This window comes from Stegostoma tigrinum, chromosome 24, assembly GCF_030684315.1.
Source record: "Stegostoma tigrinum isolate sSteTig4 chromosome 24, sSteTig4.hap1, whole genome shotgun sequence".
Lineage (NCBI taxonomy): Eukaryota > Metazoa > Chordata > Chondrichthyes > Orectolobiformes > Stegostomatidae > Stegostoma > Stegostoma tigrinum.
In genome coordinates this window covers 17591778-17613649 of record NC_081377.1, presented here as the reverse complement: position 1 = coordinate 17613649, position 21872 = coordinate 17591778, and the positions used below count along the sequence as shown (strand labels likewise).

Sequence of the window (21872 nt, the reverse complement as noted above, 5' to 3'; positions counted from 1 at the left end):
GGGTGAGTATGTAAATAAATAATTCCCTTTGCTTAAATCCATTAAAATCTGCTGTTGGTAATTTTAAATTGACAACAAACTAATGGAGGTTTTCAAAACACATGCATCTACCTTCACAACAATACACTGCATGAGCACTCAGTGAACAGATGGATATTGAGGGAGTTTTATTCTGTTTCCTCTTCCTTGTCTGTCACGTAGGTTACTGGGTCATACAGGTTAGTGGAGTGAAGTTCTCGTTTTAGATGTGTTCATGGTCCTTCAACAGTAATCAAGCAAACTCATGCCCAAACTGAGTTGTACCTTTATCTCAAAAAAAAGTGTTCGGATTTGGTAAAAATAGCACAGGGGGTCACTTCAGTGACTGGGGTAATTCTTGGGCCTTATTTCCTTCAATACCCCATAGTAAAACCATCAGGCCATGGGGAATGACATATAGAGAGTGAAAATAAAGAACTCCCTTCTTTGTTCACAGCTTGGGGTGGGGGGGAGAAGTTGCTAAGTTGAATTCAAGTCTGCTAATAAGATGCTTCAGAGAGCAATTGTTAAGGCATATAAATGGTGAATAAAAATGACTAAGGAACATTAATGTATGTTGAGTTATCTCCCTTCATGGCATCTAGATCCTGTGGTAGTGCAGATTAATAATACATTTCCTACTTCATGGCCATTTTCATCTAAGAACTGTATGAATATAATCTCACTGAACTGTAACTACCGTCAATCTTGAACTGCAGAACCTCATTGGCATTCATTCCCATTAACATAAATTCACATACTAAAATATGTTTACTTTCGCTTTTATCATTAAGTTGCTGTTTGTAATTTATACTATGCATAAACCATCATGCAGCCACCATATTTATCAGCTAATCTTCAACCTACTCAATATTTTAAAAAACTGTTACTATAATTTTGGCATACATGCAGAATGTTTGAACACTCTATGTTGTGAATTCAGATACTGGGATTTTCAGCAGGAAGTTTGAATTTGCTGTTTTTCATTGACTGCTTGCTGTGATGTGTATAGCTGCACACATATAGAGGACTTCCAATACCTGTAAATACCTGAGTATTAGTCAATCTCATGCAACCATTGATCCCCAGACATTTGGTCAAACAAATCCTTAATTTTTCATATGCCTCAATTCATTACACCTGTGCTTGCCAATTATTTATCAAAACAATACTTGCAAATTATAAATTAAAACAATATTTTCCATTTTCCCTTCCACTTCCTCTGATTCCCAGGGAGCACTCAAATCACTTCCTCACTCAGGTGATGGTGGGATGGGTATGGGAAGTGGTTGGCGGTTATGGGGAGACTTCAAGAACCAGGAATACAGCCTGATGAAACCAAATTATCTGAAGAAGAGTCCTGACCTGAAACATCAACTTTCCTGCTCCTCTGATGCTGCCTGGCCTGCTGTGTTCCTCCAGCTCCACACTGTGTTATCTCGAGGGCTTGCATTGGATGCCTTTTTGGGATTTTGGTGGGGGGGGGCACAATTTTCACAGGTCACTATGTTACTCTAACAGCTGATCTGTTTTTAATGTATTTAATCTCAAAACAAGTGCCATGTTACTGGAATGAGTGAGAGCTCCATGACCCATTCAAAGTTCTTGTAAATGAAAATAAAAACCTATGGACTGGTTTCTAAGCAGAGATAAATCCCATCTTTCAGGGCTGAACGTGTACACATATCCAAATGATGAAAATGCTGACCAAGTGTTTCCATATGTCTCAGCGACAGATTCCAGGATACAAATCATAGAATCCCTACAATGTGGAAGCAGGCCATTCAGCCCATCGAGTTGACAATGACCCCCGCTGTACAGCATCCAATTTTGATCCACACTCCCCACCGTATCGTTTTAACTCTGCATTCCCCATGGCCAATCCACCTAGCCTGCACATCCCTGGACACCACAGGGCGATTTAGCATGGCCAGTCGACCTGACCTGCACATCTTTGGTCTGTGGGAGGAAACTGGAGCACCCAGAGGAAATCCCAAGCAGAGATGAGGAGAATATACAAACTCCACACAGACAGTCGCCTGAGGGTGGAATCGAACCTGGTGCTGTGAGGCAGCAGCGCTAACCACTGAGCCACTGTCTCACTCCATAAAAAATAGAAAAGTAACAAATGGAAAAATCTACTTTGGAACTTGGAATCAGATGAAATAAATGAACAATAATTTGTCTGAATCTGGAATAGGTTTTCTTTGAGCATTTTCTGAGCTCCCTATTTGCAACCTTGTAGCATCTGATATGTTAAGGTGCTGGCTGGATATTTGCATTCTGTGGCTTTGATGCCATTAAGATCTAACAGGTGAGGTACAGACAAGAAATTAGCATCCTAAAGTACCAAATTACTGTACATGCTGGAATCTGTGCTGAAAATAACAAATGCTAGTGATCAGAGTGAGTCAGGCAGCATCCATGGAGAGACAGGAAGCTAATGTCGAGATGACTCTTCATCACAGCTGGCCTTGGTTCTGATGAACAGTCACCTAGACTCGAAACGTTAGCTTGCTCTCCTAAAGCATCTTTCCCACCCTTGGCTTTGGGAATGCACTGCCAGCAGAGTCCTGGGTCCTTTGAGGGGTGTTGGTGATGTTAGCTTGAGCTGATGTACATTGAGGGAAGACAGCACTTAAGTTATTTTTATGGAGTCAGGAGGAATATGTAGAAAAAAAGGCTATTTAAAAATCTTAGATAACAAGGTGTAGAGCTGGATGAACACAGCAGGCCAAGCAGCTTCAGAGGAGCAGGAAAGCTGACGTATCGGGCCTAGGCCCTTCTTCCGAAACTATTTAAAAATTTCATGGTTCTTTCTGAAGGGGAATGCAGGTAGACATGGGTACAGTGGAACGACTGAACATTCTGCTATTGTATCCCTTTGAGTTGCCAGCGGGGTCCAATTATCACTTCATTAGACCCTCAATTTGCAATGGAAAAGAGATTTCTCACTGCACTTTTTGCCAGTTGTTACAGCAGGCTAATTAAAAGTAAAATCCTGCAGATGCTGGGAATCTGAAATAAAAATAAGGTGCTGGAGAAATTCAGCGGGTCTGGCAGCATCTGGGGTGACAGTAACAGGATTTATGCTTCGAGTCCAATATGTCACTTCTTCAGAACCAAATGGCTTTGAAAATGGTGAAAATGGAGGACAGAGGTCATAGTTGTGCACTTCTATAAAGTCCTAGAGGCTGGATATTGCCTTTGTAAAAATGAGATGTTGTTCTTCTAGCTTGACTTGAGCTTTACTGGAAGACTGTAGCAGGCCCAGGATAGAAATGATGGTTAAGAGCAAGGAGGTTTCTTGAAACAGAAAGCAATTGGAAGGTCAGGGTCATATTACAGATTAAGCAGAGGTGTTCTGCAAAGCCATCATCCAGTCTGTGTCTTATCAGGTTAATGTAAGGGAGATTGAATTCCGAGCAGCAAATGCTATAAACAAGATGGAAAGATGCACATGTGAAGTATGTTTTCACCTGGAAAGTGAATTGTCCCTTGGTTAGTGAGGCGGGAGGATGTGAATGGGCAAGTGTCGCACCTTCTGCAGCTGCACGGAAAGGTTGCCATGCAGGAATGAGGAAGTATCAGGAGTGACGGAAAAGTGGAGCAGGGTCTCGTAGAGGGAACGGTTCTTTCAAAATGCTGACAGTGAATGGAAGATGAAGATATGCTTGAAGGTGGTATCCTGCTGGAGGTGCCAGAAATGGTGAAGGATGATCCTTCGGACATGGAGGCCAGTGGATTGAAAATTGAGGACAAGGATTCTGGGAGGGGCGGGGGAAGGATGAAGGCAGAAGTCCAGGAAATAGGTCAGGCAGAAGGTCAATGGTTGAGATTATTGGGATTGCCAATTTGCCATTACCCTGCTAGCATCATCGTGAACCACCCCGGCGCCGATACAATGCTCCACTCAGGCACAATCTACTTTCTCAGCTGTTCAGCAAACACATAAAATAGTTCCATCAATCAGGTGGTCAATGTTTTCATATCATACATACTTGATTTGCATGACAACTGCTTTGTTCATGTTGAAACAGGACAAAGCAGCTGGGAAAACCTCATTAAGTTCAAAGCAAGTTTAGCACAAACAGAATATACAAGGAAGCACTGAATGTCTCCCTATCCCATCTGGTACCTCTGTCATTTCTGAGCCATCAGAGTTCATCAAAGTTTTCGCTCATTCTGTTTTCAATAGATCCCAAAACATCTTGTGTACAGGGAGAAAGTGTTACAGTTGATTAATGCAAAAATCCATTATATGCCCAAGCAGTGGTATAAGGACAGCAAGTGTTCAAACTCAATCTTCAACCACAGTATCTATAATGAGTTTTGTCGCTTGCTGGAATTGAGAACAGTGTTTATGTACAAGCTGGAAATGCAGGTGCTCTTCATTGTAGCAGATTATCTCTCTCAAAGACATAAGGGGATATGAGGAAGAGCACAAGACCACTGGGGCAGCAAGTGTATCCTCGGGTGGCAGTCTAATTGCCATTCAGCGAAGAGTGGCAGGAGTTTCATAAATCCCTGAGCACCAATCAGAAAACAATAGGGTGAATTTGATATTTGGCATAGTGGTTCCTCCTGCTCGCATAAAAGACAGGGGTAAGCATGTCTCTGCTTGACTGGTTCACCCCACAGCCAATAAACCGCCTGTTTATTAGCTTTGGTTGGAGATCCACAGGAGGCCATTCAACCTATTGTGTCCATATCAGCTCCTGAAGGAGGTACCCAGCTAGTCTCATTCTCCAGCCCTATTTCTGCAGCCTTCTAAATTCATCACTTTCAATGTATTTCCAGCTCCCTTTAGAAATGCCCTATGGAATCCTCCTCCACCAATCTCCCAGGTAGCGCATTCCAATCCTAACAACTCTGAGTCAAGAAGTTTCTCCTCATTTCACAGGCCCTTTTGTTGACAATTTTGAAATTGTGAACCCTAGTTACTGAAATACTAACTACAGGAAACAGAATATCCTTCTTTAACCTGTCAAAATTGTTCATAATTTTGTACGCCTCAAGGTCACCTCTTATTCTTCACTGGTCCAAGAAAAATAAGCCTAATTTCTCCGATCTTTCCTTGTGTCTAAAATTCCTCATTGCTCGTCTCTTTCTGGTAAATCTCGTTTTAACTGTCTCCAGGCTTAAACATCCTTCCCTAAACCGAGTATCTGGAACTGTACACAATACTCCAAATATGGTCTGACCAATGATTTGTAGAGGTAAAGCATTACTTCCTTGCCTCTGTTTACAAACCCAAGGATCCTATAAGCCTTCTAAACAACAGATCAAATTGCCTGGCCACTTTCAGAGAATCATGCACCTGCACCCTGAGGTCTCTCTGCTCCAGTACTCCTCTTAAAGTTATACCATGAGCCTGCATTGTCTCTCTGTGTTTCTTCTACAAAAATACATTCCTATGTATTGAAATTTGTCTGCCTGTTTGCCCAACTTGTCAATGTCCCTCTTAATTTGGTAGCTATGTCAGCAGTGTTAATTTACAGCCTCCCTCACCTACTATCCTACATTCAGAGGTAATAAAATCCTGACTCATATTTCAAAATCTTTCACATTTTTACACAAAAATTGAGATTGGTTAATAAAAGGATATTATTGTTTTAAAGTGGCATGGTGTCATAAATAAAAAAGTTACAAATGATTGGATTTGATTTGTTCAAATAGTTTCCATTGCTTATTCTGGTGTTCCAGAGGATTCCTCAAAACTTATTGAGTTTCTATGATCTTCAAACATTTAATTAAGTCAAAAGCTAATTTAAAATAGTCATTGAAAAAAAACCTCCTTCACTCAAATGGTGATCATCGCTTGGAACAATGTGTCTTGCTGGATTTTATGTTAGAAGAATTGTGTGACTAAATGGATGATCTTTAATGGGCTGAATGGGCCATTGCCGACCTTGCTTACTCCTACGTATTTCCAGCATGTAAATTTTCTGAATAAGTTCAAGTCCAAGCCAGAATAATGGAACAAAACCTTCCCCATCTCAGTTGCTGTAAATTTTCAAACTGGGAAGTTGGGCAGTCCAAATCCTGCTCTCACCACAAGTCCATATCACAAAACTGCACAGAAATCTGTACAAACCAGCAGTAAATTAGGAATCATACTCATGAAAGGCACAAGACTGGCTGATCTGGACAAGGGAAATGTCAACTGCAGCTGGGATGGCTCATTGAGAGTGGAGCAGAGGGGGAGAAGGGCTGTTGAACGGTTAAGATTTACTGTGAAGGCAGGATGCAGAGAAATGATGTCATAATTGACAGTTGGAAGATGTGAAAAAATGTTCCTTGTCCAGTATCAAAATAACAAAAAGAAGAACGAACAAACAATAAGAAAATTCCATCAAGGCACTGCACTAACTGACAGAGAGCTGCAATTCTTCACACTGATTGATTCAACGTTCTTTTTTGTCCTTCTCCAGGGTGTCTATTTCTGGTATGAATAAATTAAAATCAAACTATAAATATTATATCTATCTACGCTAGAGGGTTTTTAACTGTAAATGAAGTACTTTGTTCCTTATTAAAGTAATGGTCTTTGCTAACGATTTCGGTCCTCAGTCAAGTGATCTGTTCTGGGATGATCTGTATCAGTTTATTGCTTAGGTTCTGAAGGAAGCACTTAGGCTGTACCACTGCAGCTTAATGTCTCTCTCAGAGCCAGCGGATCATCAATCAACCTGAAATGGGAAGGCAATGCTAACCATTTCTTTACATCACTTGAGAATTGGATTTGAGGTGATTTAGTGTTCAGGAAATGATTATGGGAAATAGAAAGTTATATATTTTTAAGGGGTAAAAACCATTTAGATGATTTCTGCTAAGATTGATGCCAACGCTGCAATTTTCAGTGGCTAATGCTTGAAAATAAAATGGCATTTCTAATGTGAGCATCCTTTGAGAGCTGGACCTCATACAGCTGTCAAGTCCCTCCTGTGACTTTTCCTTAATCTCACTGTTAACAATTTCTACTGGATTGTATCTTTGCAATAAATTAAGAGTGTAACTTCACATTGAAGGTTCTTTCCACATTTCTTTATTTACTAGCAGAGGAAACATCCTAAGTGTTCCAGGATTTTGGGCAAAAGAAAGCATTTAAGCACCAGAAATCAATTCCCTTCCTCTGAAAACCAATATTTCCGGTCTTTCACATTATTCCTTCAATTAAACTGGCAATAGATTTCCACTGGTCACAATACGTGTGCAATAAATTTGAGCTCTTGTGGTGCAGTGATAGTTTCCCTAGCTCTGGGATTGAGGCCCAAATCAGGTCTTGGAATCAATGCTGATATAACACAGCCAAACAGGTTGATATGAACTTGTGATTCCTACTTATATGTCCTTGGCAGGCAGTAGGATGTGAGAGTTCCTTGGACAGCTAGAACCATGTAATAGCTACAATTAAAAGACTTAAAAGAGTCTCTTGCCATGAACAAGTGCCATCCTCATTTTAAGGGACTACCAAACACAGACAAATAACAAATCTGTTCATGAACATTTCCTCCCATTAACCCATTCCTAGTACCAGGAATGTGCCCAATATATACTTGCTCTTAAGCTATATTGAAAATTTCACTATAAATAGCAAAGAAAGGAAATCTTCTCAAACATAATAACAACTCACAGCACATGCTGAGCACATAAATCCTATGCTCTAGTTGTTTGTTTAAGGAAACAATGGAATCATGGAGCTGTTAGATCTTTCCAAACAGGAACAAAGTAGATTTGCACACTACGCACTATTGACGCTGTAGAAGTTTCTGAATGATCATAAGATGTGAAGGGAGAGGATTCCCAGTTGTGTCATTTTTAAACTTAAACTCTTATAAGTGGCTAAAATCATATTAACTGCAGATGTTGGAAATCTGAAAAAGAAGCAGAAAGGACTTCAAATTCAGCAGGTCACACAGTACCTGCAGATTAAATACACAGCTGAATTTTGAGAAGGCTTGCAGATACCTAGAGACACAAATGTTTCTTGGTCCCATTTTTCCAACTTTTGCCTGGCATAGGCGTCAATGAACAAAAACAGAAATTGCTGGAAAAGCTCAGCAGGTCTGACAGCCTTTTTTGAAGAGAAATCAGATTTAACCTTTTGGGTCTGGTGACCCTTCCTAGAATTGATGGTAGCTAGAAAAATGTTGACTTTTATGCAAAACATAGGGTAAGGGAAGGGGTTAAGGAGTAAACTATAGGTAGGGATAGAGCATATGGACAGACAACAGATTGGATAACTATCTGGCTAGGAGAGTGAATACCTGTTAATGGAGACTGAAAGTGACTAACAATGGTGTGCAATAGCAAATGGTGTGATAACAAGAGATAACACAGTGTGGAACTGCAGGAACACAGCAGGCCAAGCAGCATTAGAGAAGCAGAAAAGCTGACATTTCAGGTTGGGACCCTTCTTCAGAAATGGGGGAGGGGTAGGAGATTTTGAAGCTTGTAAACTCCAATGGTTGCAATGTGGACTGCGTGTGGGGAGATTTTGAAGCTTGTAATGTCCACATTGCAACCATTGGACTTTCAAAACCTCCCCATCCCCGCCTCCTTGACCTGTCTATCTTCTCTCCCACCTATTCGCTTCTCCCACCTCACTGACCAATCCCCACCATTGCCTACCTGCACTCACCTATTGCCACTCCACCTACCATCCCCAGCCCTACCCCTCCTCTCTCTATTTATTCTGCAGAGCCCCCTATCCCTCCCCCATTTCTGAAGAAGGGTCCCAACCTGAAACGTCAGTTTTCCTGCTTCTCTAATGCTGCTTGGCCTGCTGTGTTCCTGCAGCTCCACACTGTGTTATCTCAGATTCTCCAGCATCAGCAGTTCTTACCACGTCTGTGTGATAACAAGGTCTCGTGTGTGGGATAGGAGCTGAAGGCATGGGAGTTTTCAGGCCCTAAAATGATTGAACTCGATACTGATATTGAATATTGAGTTATAACATGGTCTGCCACTGCACACTACCCATTGTTAACCAATAACAGTTTCCATTAACAGCTTTTCACCCTCCTAGCCAGATTGTTATCTACTCCTTTGTAGGTTCAACTCCTCTGCTCTCTCTTTAAGCTCCATCCCCACTTATTATTTACTCCTCACCCCCTCCCTCAACCATACGTTCTGCATAGAAACCAACATTTTCTGAGCAACTATCAGTTCTGGGGAAGAGTCACCGGGCCCAAAGTGTCAACTCTGATTTCTCTTCACAGAGGCTGCTGGACCTGCTGAGCTTTTCCAGCAATTTCTGCTTTTGTTTCTGGTTTACGGCTCCTGCAGTACTTTTGGTTTTTAGATGTCAATGAATTCCATATCACACCAAGTTTAGCTTGACCTGATCCCCTAAATTTTCTGTCTTACCTGGTGGCTACCAGCCCCAAACCCAGTGCATCCTTATGTTGAAATCCTTCCTTGGTCTTGACATTACCAAGATCTGTAAGATCTTCCAGACCCTGGCATGCAATGTTCTCTGGTCTGGCCTCTCGTCCATCTCCCTTACATTTACCTTACCAGTCTCTCTATCCTTCCACTCTGTTTTAAAATTCCCCTTGACAACCACTTCTTTTACTGAGGTTTAGTCACCTTGAACACCTCTTTCTTGGTGGGACACTTGCCTGTGGCCATTTTTATACATTGAAGACACATTGAAAATGCAAGTGGAACACGGACATACATTTATTACATGCCTTGCATGAGGTCTATGCAGGAAAAGGACATTTCTTTTCTCATTTTCTGTGCCCACACTGGCGGGTGGAAGTCATCTTTATTGATTCAGTCAGAATGTTTTCTAAAGAAAGCTTGGTCTGAATGTGACTATGGTCATACTTGAAGTAAATAACAATTTCCTTAGCTTCTCAAGTGTATCATTGAGAAGATAAAAAATAAATTTACTGCGCACAGTAGCATGTGTGCAATATTTAAACAAATATAGGCAAAATGTAAGCTGTCAATGTAATACAATTTAACTGCATAAACCATCGTGCATGCAATGTTTAAATTGTAAATCAAATATTGCATAACTGCATCATATATGCAGTAATTGTGAAGAATTAAATGAAGTAATTCAGTTACAGTGTATTTTAAATCAATAGTTTTCTTCATCAAGTTGTAGGGGTCAAAGGGCCATTTTTAAATTACACATTTAAGGTTTGTGTTATGCCTGCTATCTGTCTAATTCCACAGTGCAAAGGATCATATGCAGAGCTAAATGAATATCTAGCAGTCTCTTTAAATATATTGATGTTGGTGTGTAAGAACTTTGCCAGCCATGATTGTGGGTTGGTATTAAATATTTCAATTTCCTACCTACATTATCTGATTATGACAGATCGATTAATAATAAACACCACTGTGGTACACATTTAAACATTACAAAAAGGAGACAAGAAAACAAAGATTTTTGTCATGCACTTCTCAGGGCTATGACGGGAAAAACAGATTTGAAAATGGGGACACCAATTTATAAAGTAAGAGAAAAGGATGTTATTTGGTTAGGTTATTGTTGGATGAAGATGTACCAGGAACAGTAACTCATCAATCTTGACTCTCAAACCAGGCAGGTAGACTCCAATAGATGAGGGTGATACCATGGGAATGTAGCTGAGATTGGCTGTCTCCATGACCTTTTCTCCCCAATGACCAAGGTGCAATGTATGTACAAATTAATTTGCCTGCATTAAACAGGGTCAGTGTGTGAGTATATGAAGCTTCTCACACGCACAAATGCATTGCAATTGCATTTTTGACTCATATTCTTAAATTATTTCCTGGCACAATTCTGAGCACAATCTGGATTATTCAATTAATGTCCAATAGCATAATCACTACTAATATTGGCCATACAGTGCTGAGGTTTAAAGCACGACCAGTATGCTATCCACTGCAAATGATCAACAATGAGTTGTTTGATACAGTCCACAGTCCTTGCTCGTTACACATCTGGCATCACACTCGCACTGATGTTCATTATCATGGGTTCTGAGGAAGGGTCACTGGACCCGAAACGATAACTCTGCTTTTTCCTTCACAGGTACTGCCAGACCTGCTGAGCCTTTCCAGTAAATTTATTTTTGTTCATTATCACATTATTCATTTATGTAGAGAAGGGGAGCCAGAGAGACTGCTAATCTCCCAATACATGCCCATGGTGTTACCCTAGCCAGCAGGGTTTACCTGCCAGGTCTGAAAACTATGATTGGCAGCTAATAATTCCTGCTTCATCCAAGCATATCACTGGATATGCAAGTGCATCTCCATCCAGTAACGGCCCAGCTAACCAGCATCATTTGCCCATGGTGTATGTATTGGTGTTTCTTTTCTCAAGGCTGCTTTCTGAGATGAGTGCAGGATAAAAAGCTCTTCACTTCTTGTCTCCTTTCAACAATGTTGAAGCACAATGGTCGCAGAATAATTTAAATATTATTTTACAGGATGTGTGGGCTGCTGGCAAGTCCAAAATTTGTTACGCATGCCCAGCTATTCCTGAACTGAACGGTTTTGGTAGTAGTTAACAGTTAACCACATTGCTGTGGGTCTGGAAACACACAGACCAGATAAGAATGCCAGATTTCCTTCCCTTATAGACATGAGCAAGCCAGAAGGGTTTTCACAAAAACTCAATAACATTTTGTCATTCTAGGTTTTACTAATTCAATTTAAATTCCACCAGCTGTTATGGTATTTGAACTTGTGCCTGCAGGATATTAGCTTGGGCTTATGGATTACAAATCCACTGATATCACCATCACTCCACTATGTTCCCCATCCTCTTTCGGACCCAATAGAAAAGGGGTATTAGAGAACATGATATGGGGTTTTTATAACCGAATGAATCTACAAATTTACAACACAGACAATATGGACATTTCAAATGTATTTTGAGAACACAATCCCTGGTGATTAACTAGGAACGTTCTGCAATGAGATCTCCATTTCAAAGGGAAATACAACTGTTTGAATAAAAGAAATGCATGCTCATTTCCAAATCAGAATTTTCGTTCATAAATTGCCATTATCCCACCTCAACTATGGATTAGAGTGGACGGTTTTGAGAAGGGACCGACAACTCTAAAACAGCACAGTAACATAAAAAGTGGAGCATCTGATTTGCTACTCATATCTGGGCAGTTTCCAAAAGCCATGAAAGGTTGAGTGTTTCTTCCATTTTGTGACAATTAGAACAAACTTATGAGAAGTCACATGTGAAATGTACAACTGGAAAGCAAAGCCTTTGAATGACGTATTGCTCATCTAGCTTATTGCAGGCATTGACATTTCTATCATAACACTTACCTGAAGATAATGGTAAGCCCTTTCTTGTGCCTTGTCCTGAAGCATTAAAGATTTATCTTGGCCCAGACCCGAGCTAGGATAGGCCTCTCTGGCCTGGTTTACCGTCATGGTGGACCACATGCTTCTTTTCATGTGTTGTGAATCAGTCAACATTGGCATAGCCGCACAGGCCGAACATTTCCCTTCGCTGCTGCTTTTTAAACTCTTGAGGGTCAGATCTCTGCAGGCACTTTCGATGGGTTCTGTACAGTATTGAGTGGCCTGTTCCATAGAGTGCCTACTGGCTCCAGTGGCCATCATGTAACTGCTGTCACTGTCGAGGTTGTCGTCTGAGCTCCACCATCCTGCGATCTTGGCTCTGTGCTTAGATTCAGATTTGCGCTCCTTGCTTTTGCTCCTCTTTGTTGACCTAGATTGGTGGTGGTGCTGGTGGTGGTGCTGATGGTGATGATGGCTTTCCCCACCTCTTCCCTCCATTTTCGTACCATTCACATTTCCCTTTGAAGGGGCTTCTAGGGAGTGAGACTTGGCAAAAAGCTTCTGCACAGAGTGCACCAGGTGCCGTATCCTGCTGGGACTCTCACTCCGCTGCTCAGCCGAACTTGCCCGTTGGTACTGAAGTGTGTGGAACCCATCATGATGGAGAGGCAACTGCTTCTCAAACTGGTCCAGCAGGTTGGCAGGTAGTCGATTGATCTTGCCGGAAGTGTGGGTGGCAGCCATGCAGTCATCGCAAGACTCATACTGCGGGTTATGGTGCATCCTGGGGAATGTACTGCTGGAGGACATCTGCTCGGTCATGCTCATCGATACTGCAGGACATTCGGACGGCATGGTACTCCTGGACATGCAGTAGTGATGGTCCATCGAACAGGAATCTGTCGGACTAAGCATGTAAGATTGCCTAGGGTCTTGACTGTGATGTAAATAATCATGGGAAGGGTCACAATCCTCAGGCATACAGTGGCAAGTGTGCCCAGACGAGTGCTGTGACTGGCTACGACTTCCATTATGTCCCTTCATTGTGTTAAAACAGTCCACAGTCCATCTTTATTCTTCAGGGTAGTGTTGATGAGCTGGCCCTGTCATCTGTAAAAGGCAAACAAAAAACAGCATTGAAGTTTTTTTTAAATTAAGAATGTAGATTTTCAGAAACTTCAGAACAAAAATATCAGTGTAAAACCAATAGGCATACATCAAAATGTTCGACTGTGACAATTTTTGAGATTTAATGCAAACATCTAGAAATGGGATAAATGAGTCTAAATTTAGTGATCAATCTTGCGGGGACACCTCCATACATCAAACCGACATCAAACATAATACCTCAGGGGGTCCCAAATGTCTTAATTGACATTTCTGATAATGGTCTGTCGTACATGGAGCCTCTGATTGCTGTTATGTGAACACTCTTGCAGAAGGTGGGTGCCGTACTCAGAAATTTCTCCACCCATTAGAACAAGTGGATCTCCACCCATTAGAACAAATGGACAGAGTTTTGATGTGGTATATTCGTAGATGGAAAACTTGCAACGCAAAACCTTTTGAGAACTGCAACAAACTGTCAGGGTGGGTTATACTGCAGCTCAAATCCATAACCTACTCCATCAGGGATACAAGGCAGATCTTTTGAGTCAGGTTGCAATTTGGTAATTTGTGCAGCGTCATGAAAGATATTTGTTTAGAGACACAGCATTTATTTCTGTTGTCTGGATGGTCCTCTCTTAGGATGGAAGCCCATATTTTATATGAACCTGCTTGATATTTATTCTGTTGAAAGCAATGCCTTGCAATTCTCATCCAAGCAATCAAGACCATAATCCACCCACAATATCAACTTTGCAGAAATACGTATCAATGCTTTTATTAAAATCCTCATCTTTCAGGATTGAAAAGGTTTTTTTCAAAATCAGATCTGACAATCGCAAGTAATTCACTGCAGAAAACCACTCCACTAATACATTAATGATATGCCTAAGCTTGTTTCAGCTTGTGAGAAGTGAAGAAAGGATTAATAAATTTAATTCCCACACAACAGCAAATTTAACAGTCTATTACCAACGCATAATTAATAATTAAGGGATGCCATTTAGGACTGAGATGAAGAGAAATTTTTTTGCACACAGGGTGATGAATCTTTGGAATGCCTAACTCAGAGGGCTGTGGAACCTTAGTTTTTTGAGAATATTTAAAGTAGAGATTGATAATTTATCAATGGCATAAAAGTTTATGGTGAAAATATGGGTAAAAGGCACTGAAATATTTAATTTGTCACGATTGTAATAAATGAAACAGCAGGTGTGATGGGCTGAAGAGCTTAATCCTGTTTCTATGTTTTTATATCTGGCTTGATAGATCTTTTATTTTGACTTAATAAGTTGGTCTTTCACTAAACCACAATCATCAAATGCCGAAGATTTGGTTTTAACAATAAAACACAAGTTTATCAATCAAAAGTCAGGTAAAATAGAACAAATGATCTATTTATATATAACATAATTTGAAAGATTTAAAAATACACACTAAAAGTACATCTCATCTATCTTAACAACATCATGTTAAACTACTCAAACACTAGAGACAGTTTCTTTCTCTGTAACATTTATAGGTTTAAGTTAGTCTTTTTTTCAATTCCTGGTCTTGACAGTTCAGTAGCCTTTTCCTTGAATAGTCACTGTAACTTAGCTTAGACTTTCTCAACTTTAAACTATCCCTTCAGGGTTCTAACCGAGTACTTCTGATTTGGAACTCTGTAACTAACATCTTTACACTGAGCTACCTATTTCCCAACAGTTCCAAGCTGTTTCACGAAAATAATATAGACCAGTGCCTTTCCGTACTAACACAAATCTTTCCAAGCAATATGGATCACCCCCCAATATGAAGAAAAATCCTGATTCTTTAAATTATAGCAAGCTAATGCTTCATAATGCTAAGTCTGTAGGCTTGAAAAAACTCTCTGCATATTTGTAAAAATGCAAATAAATTCTGATTATCACCCCAGGGTGTGTCTTTCTCTCTCATACTGGATTTTTAAAGAATCATGGCTCCTGAAAACCTAAGGAGTTAATTATTAAACCACTTCATACATATTAACCAAAACCCACATACCACAAGTTCAAAACACAAATTAATGAAATAAAAATATATAAAAATCACACACCTTACATCACACAAGGAACACAAGCTATAGGTAACAATAATATTCCATTAATAGTTCAAAAATAAAATTATTCTATGAGGATCGCATGATTCGAGGATTGCAATGCTTCTAAATATCCAATATAGGTGCTGTAACTTGGGTAGGAAGTTAAATTTTCTACTTCTTACTGACCTTTAAGGAAATTCCACTCCAGACATGAGGATTTTCCTTATTGTATTGCCATTACACTGTCAAATAAATTTTGGAGGATAATTTTGATATGTTTGGATTTGACCACACAACAGTATTTCATACTTTATTACTGAATAATAGAATGCAGGAATTCTATCATTCCTCATGTTGAATTTACGCCCTCCACCCTATTATTTAGGACAGCAGCAATTAAAAGGTAAGTACTTCCCAAGGCATAGTCAAAAAAATTTAGACCTCAGTATAGTACTTCCAATCTTCTCTTCCACCATCACCTGTTCTTTTCATCTCCCACTTTACTTTGCATCCTTACAATCCCATTGTTCACTCTTCTCCAACATAAGCAATCCTCAACAATGGGGCTGACAATTGGAGGGAAGTTATTGTACCTTACCATCCTATCTATGAGCATGCAGGCCAAGTTATATCAAATGTGTCAATGCCTTTGGTAACGTACTGGTGAGAAGTTGGCAAGAGCACAATAATTACTCAAGTATGATCCAAGGATCACTTCTTTGGATTTTTGCCTTCGACATCCAGTCCCTCTCCAGGGTGCAAACACAAAATCTAAATTAACATATGAATGCCATACTGACAAAGTGCTGGTATGGCATTGATACGTCAATTTAGATTTTGTGTTTGCATCTTTTGTAGATGCTGGTTTTTGAGCCAGTTGCAAAAATAAAATCTTCAAGTGAATGTGAAATAAACCATGGTATTATAATCAAAGAGTTAGTGGTTCTCTCTTAAGTTGTTGCCAATACTTTTCCTTTAGCCAACATCACGAACAAATCAGCTGGTGGTGTTTGTGGAACCTTGCAATGTAGAAATTGGCTTATTGCCTTTCCCAGAATACAGTTGTGCCTCCACTTCAAAGTTACTTAATTGACTGTGAAGAACTTAGGGGCATCATGAGGTACAAGTCTTTTTTTTAAACCTAATGATATGGTCAAAAGTAACTTCTCCTCCTCCAGGCATTTTAAAGGCTTGATTTTATTCCAAGCTCAGTTTTGGTGCGCATTCAGCATTTTATGATATGCAATAATTGCTATCAGTGAACAATGCACAAAAACCTGACAAGGTGATCTTGGAAGTTACATTTATGTGTGTATATATATATCAGTATATCTATGAATCCAGCAGATTTTGTAAGAAACAATGTGGGTAAAGAAGAATAGTTTGTGTTTGGATCAGGATTTCTAAATGCTACATATTGAGATGACAAGACTGTTATATGCATTTTCATTTCACGATGTATATACTAACAAAAATATCTTACATCAAAAATGCTATAAGTCCAGAATTCTTGAGCTACATTTTTTCAATCTTCCCCAATTTGTCCCTTCTCTTTATTTTATAAAATGATCTGGCTGATAAATATGCTGTCTACAGACACTATGAATACTTTGATGAAAGATGTGTAAAATATATTATTATTATATAACTAAAGTGCTAAAAAAAAGGGAAGGTGGGTTATTGCTATGAAGGGTCTTTGTTTTAAAAGTCAGAAAGTAATTCTGGAACAGTGACAGAAATGAGCTTGTTCTAAGATTAGCCATAGGAAATGCAGGGTTACAAGGGTGAGTTGGATATGGGTGGGATGCTCTTCTGAAGGTTAGTATGGACTCAATAGAGAGAATGGCCTTCTGCAAAACTGTAGATACTCTTAGATTCTAATACAGATCCAGAAAGGATTGGTTCAAATTCCAATCCTTGATGTTTACTGAATTGCATTCAGTGTCCGTTGATGTTGATGGGTAAAATCAATAAGGATGTATTTTGCTGCATTCTCTTCAGTCGTGACTCCTTGAAGGAAGGTGCATCCATGTAGAGCAGGATGAGAATTGGTGTCCATCATAATGGCCCTTTGGTCAAACAGTCCCAATGAATGCATAAAACACAATATCATTCACAGCTTCTTATAGCAATATCGTTTGCGTTCTTATGCAGCAAGATCTGGACAACATCTCTGCTTGGTCTGATAAATGGCAGGTAACATTCATTCCACATGATTATCAGGCAATGTGCACTCTGGAAAGAGGGAATCTAATCTCTCCCAAAGCTTGTTAACAATTGTCAAGGCACAAATCAGGAGTGTGATGAAATACTAAATAAAAACTGAAAGAATTGCAGATGTTGTAAATCAGAAACAAAAACAGAAGTTGCTGTAAAAGTTCAGTAGGTCTGGCAGCATCCGTGGATAGAAATCAGATTTAATGTTCTGGGTTGGGTGACTCTTCCCCAGAGCTAATGGCAGCTAGGAAAGTGTCAGTTTATATGCAGAACCAGGACACCCTGGATCACTCTTCCTTCACTCCTAATACCCTTCCACCAGCCTCACTGTACCTTCCTCTGCAACAGCAGAAAGTGAAACACCTGTCTGTTTATTTCCTCACTCAGTATCCAAGGTCCCAAACATATCCTCCTGGTGAAACAGTGCACTTTACCTGCACTTCACACAATCTAGTCTGCTGCATTCGCTGCTCACAACGTGGTCTCCTCTACATTGGGGAACAGAAGCGTAGACAGGGTGATCATCTTGCAGACCTAAGGAAGGGTCACCGGACCCGAAACGTTAATCTGTTTTCTCCTTCACAGATGCTGCCAGAGCTGCTGAGCTTTTCCAGCAACTTTGTTTTTGTTCCTGATTTACAGCATCCACAGTTCGTTTGGTTTTTGCAGGCCACCTATGTTCTGTCTGCAAAAAAGACCATGAGCTCCCTGGTGCCTGTCACTTCAACACACCACCCTGTTCCCCAGCCAATATCACTGCCTCAGGCTTGCTGCAGTGCTCCAGCGAAGTTCAGAGCAGGCTGGAAGAACAACGCCTCATTGCCACTTGGAGACTCTGCAGCCTTTTGGACTCAATATTGAGTTCAACAGCTTTAGGGCTTGAGCTCTCTCATGTCTTACCCGAGCCTCCATACACCACCACAAAGTCTGCTATTACATACTACCCATTTTCAGCTATTAACAGTCCCCATTAATAGCTATGCAGCTTCCTAGTCAGATCGTTATCCGTTCCTTTGCCTGTTCAACTGTCCTTCTCTCCCTTTGGGCTCTATCCCTACATTTCATTTACTCATTACCTCCTCGCCCACTTTATCTGCAGCATAAAAACTGACATTTTCCCAGCTACCATCAGTTCTGAGGAAGGATCACTCAACCCAAAACATTTTTCTCCATAGATGCTGCCAGACCTGCTGAGCTTTTCCAGCAGTTTCTATGATGAGTTACTTTCTATCTGTATTGATGGGTATGGTTCCAACTGCACTCTGAAAGGTAACATCATTGAAAACATAGTAGCCCATTGATTTACAGCCTATCCACTATCATCACATAGAGGCATCAATACGTACAATGCATTGGAGCAACTCCACGGCTCTTTCCATAGCATCTTCCAAACCCATAACCTCCCCATCTAGAGTGACAATGGCACCAATTACAAGTTCTCCCTGAATGCACACATTATACTGATTTAGAACTGCATTGCCACTCCTTCAATGTTACCACCTCAAAATCCTGCAACTTCCTTTCCAACCATACAATGGGTATCCCCACATCTCAAAGTCTGTAGATGCTGTCACCACCTTTCTTAGTATAACAGGTAAGAAATGCTGACCTATTAGCAACAAATCAAAACCTATGGAAGAACCCATTTACGAATATTAAAAAAAGTTTTAAAAGAAGTCATTCATAACTTTCCAGTGTAGTAACAAGAAGTCCATTTAAGCAGATGACAAAAGAGTCAATTATCCTCACTTTTTTAATTATCAATAGCAGAAACTATCATACTCTTGAAACTTCTTAATTTCATGTAAACAAACATTGTGAACTGGGAACAGAAATCAATTAACCAGAGCTGTCAATCAAGCAAACTATTTCCTGGGATTCAGTACTTCAACAAATTTCTTAATGCCTGGGACTCGAAGCTGAACTGAGGGGGAATGTGCGAGGGGCAGGGGAGCTGAGTGGTATGGCGGGGACATGGAGACAGACTCTTTGGTGATATGAAGGGTGAGGAACAGACAGACTTACTTATTTCATTATAACTGATACATGTCCAATAATAGTGTGGTGAGCACTTTAACGACCCTGCCGCAGCACCCAACGCCCCCTGTGGCTGTCCGTTACCTCATCACATAGATGGCTGGCCTTAGTGCAGACTGAACTTGCCCCATCCCCGTGAATGACCATTCCATCCCGCAGACATTTTGAGGTAGATGTACAAAGTTGGAAATTTTTCTGACCCTTACCACGAACCTCTAAGAAGAACATTTAGCCCCATGATTCTGTGACACAGAGTGCAGTTTCAAAGTGGTGAAAAAAAATTCAGGCATGATGATGGGAAGGTTTTCTTCACAAAAGAAGGAACAAACATCTGAATGGAGTATTGGAGGCACAAACTGTGAAATCACTTAAGAACCATTTGGTAATGGACGAGTAATAGGTTCCCTCTGGATACAGTTAAGAGAAGCATCTCACCTGTAAGTGCCTGCAGACCTTGTGAGTGTGCAATGATAGAGGGTTCTGAGGACGGGTCACTGGACCTGAAACATTAACTCTGTTTTCTCCTTCACAGATGCTGCCAGACCTGCTGAGCTTTTTCAGCAACTTTGTTTTTGTTCCTGATTTACAGCATCTGCAGTTCTTTTGGTTTTTAATGATAGAGGGCTGTTGTTGCTTCAATCATTCCTTCATCCCATTGTTAGTGAATCCCTGATCTCAACAAAACTTGCTGAAGGTCTTTTTTCAGGTAAACTTGCCTAAAGGCAATTATATAATCATTATTGATTGTCATAAAAGCCCATCTGGTTCACTACTGCCCTTCAGAGAATAAAATTTGCCATCCTTACCTGGTATGATCTCCATGCGATTTCACACCCACAGCAATGTGGTTGACGTGAACTGTCCTCTGGGCAATCAGGGACAAACAGTAAATGCTTACCTCGCCAGAAACACACTTTTACAAGTATTCTTTTTAAAATCTTGTTGAATAATCTTTAGGCAGAACAGTTCTTGAGCTGACTAAAAACTTGCCTTCCAATTCTGAGACGACTTGGGGTATTCCTACAGTCTATCGTTGTGGTGTATGTGGTTAGTTAATAATAATGGATTGTAAGACAGGACCTTTCTAAATGTTATTTTAAAGGTATTTCAAAGGCATGTGAAGAGGTGCAAGGAAAAAGCTAAAGAACTGGTAATCTAACAGAGGTGAACAGCAAAAACATTAACACGACATCCTCATAGTCAGGTAAGGATGGCAAATTTTATTCTCTGAAGGGCAGTAGTGAACCAGATGGGTTTTTATGACAATCAATAATGATTATATAATTGCCTTTAGGCAAGTTTTTTTTAAATTCCAGGTTGATTTTATGAAAGTAAAACATGAAATGCAACAGAGCTTAAACATTACTACTGGCTATTTTAATAACTGTGTGTTTAATTGTTTTGTCTGGAATTTCCTTCTGATATTTTAATCAACAGTTTCTTTTAAAACAAAAGAGATTTTGCCGTATACAGTTCTCATATAAATATAATCAATATATATTAGACTAACATACTCTATGTTACATTACTCAAATAACATGATATTATAGTAGCCTTTGTATTCAAGCACCTTGTTACAGATTTGGGCACATAATCTAAGCTGTTACTTCCCTACAATCTAAAGGAGGTGCTGCACTGTTGGAAGTGATGTCTTTCAGATAAGATATTATACCAAAGCCCGATGTGCCTTTTCAGATGACTGTAAAAGACCTTAAGATAGACTATTATAATAACATACTTACATTTTTATATTATTTAGTCTTGCTTAACATATTACAATGTATTTTATGTTTGCAATAAGGTGTAGCGTATTTTATGATACTTGTATATCATATGTTTTCAAACTCAACAGGAAATTTCAGGGATTGCAAATGTCTTGACACACCTATGTTTTCTGTTTTGTTTACATTATTTCCGTCATTCAATGTGTATCACAATTACTGTACTCACTTCAAGGTAGCTATTGAATTTGTCATTCATAAAGCACTCAGGTTTCACAGTTTGTTACATTGACAGAATCCATCGCCTGAATGATCACTTTGTAAAATTACTGCTAGCTGGTTATTATCCAATAAGCAGTGAAAAGGAAATGAAAAAAAGGCCCCAGCAGAAGAATTAAATAAACAGAGAAGATCAGCAGCAGCCTTTT

At 39.9% G+C, this 21872-nt stretch overlaps 1 protein-coding gene across 6 annotated transcripts in view; it reads right to left on the bottom strand.

Annotated features, from left to right (window-relative positions):
* dlgap3 (discs, large (Drosophila) homolog-associated protein 3) overlaps positions 1–21872 on the bottom strand; it is a 690985-nt gene that overhangs the window by 124603 nt on the left and 544510 nt on the right. For all 6 annotated transcript variants that reach the window (XM_048558167.2, XM_048558163.2, XM_048558164.2 and 3 more), the window contains one exon: positions 12322–13410. In XM_048558167.2, coding sequence (XP_048414124.1) covers positions 12322–13344 — 1023 coding nt within the window. In that variant the 5' untranslated portion in view covers positions 13345–13410. The remainder of the gene's footprint in view (positions 1–12321; positions 13411–21872) is intronic.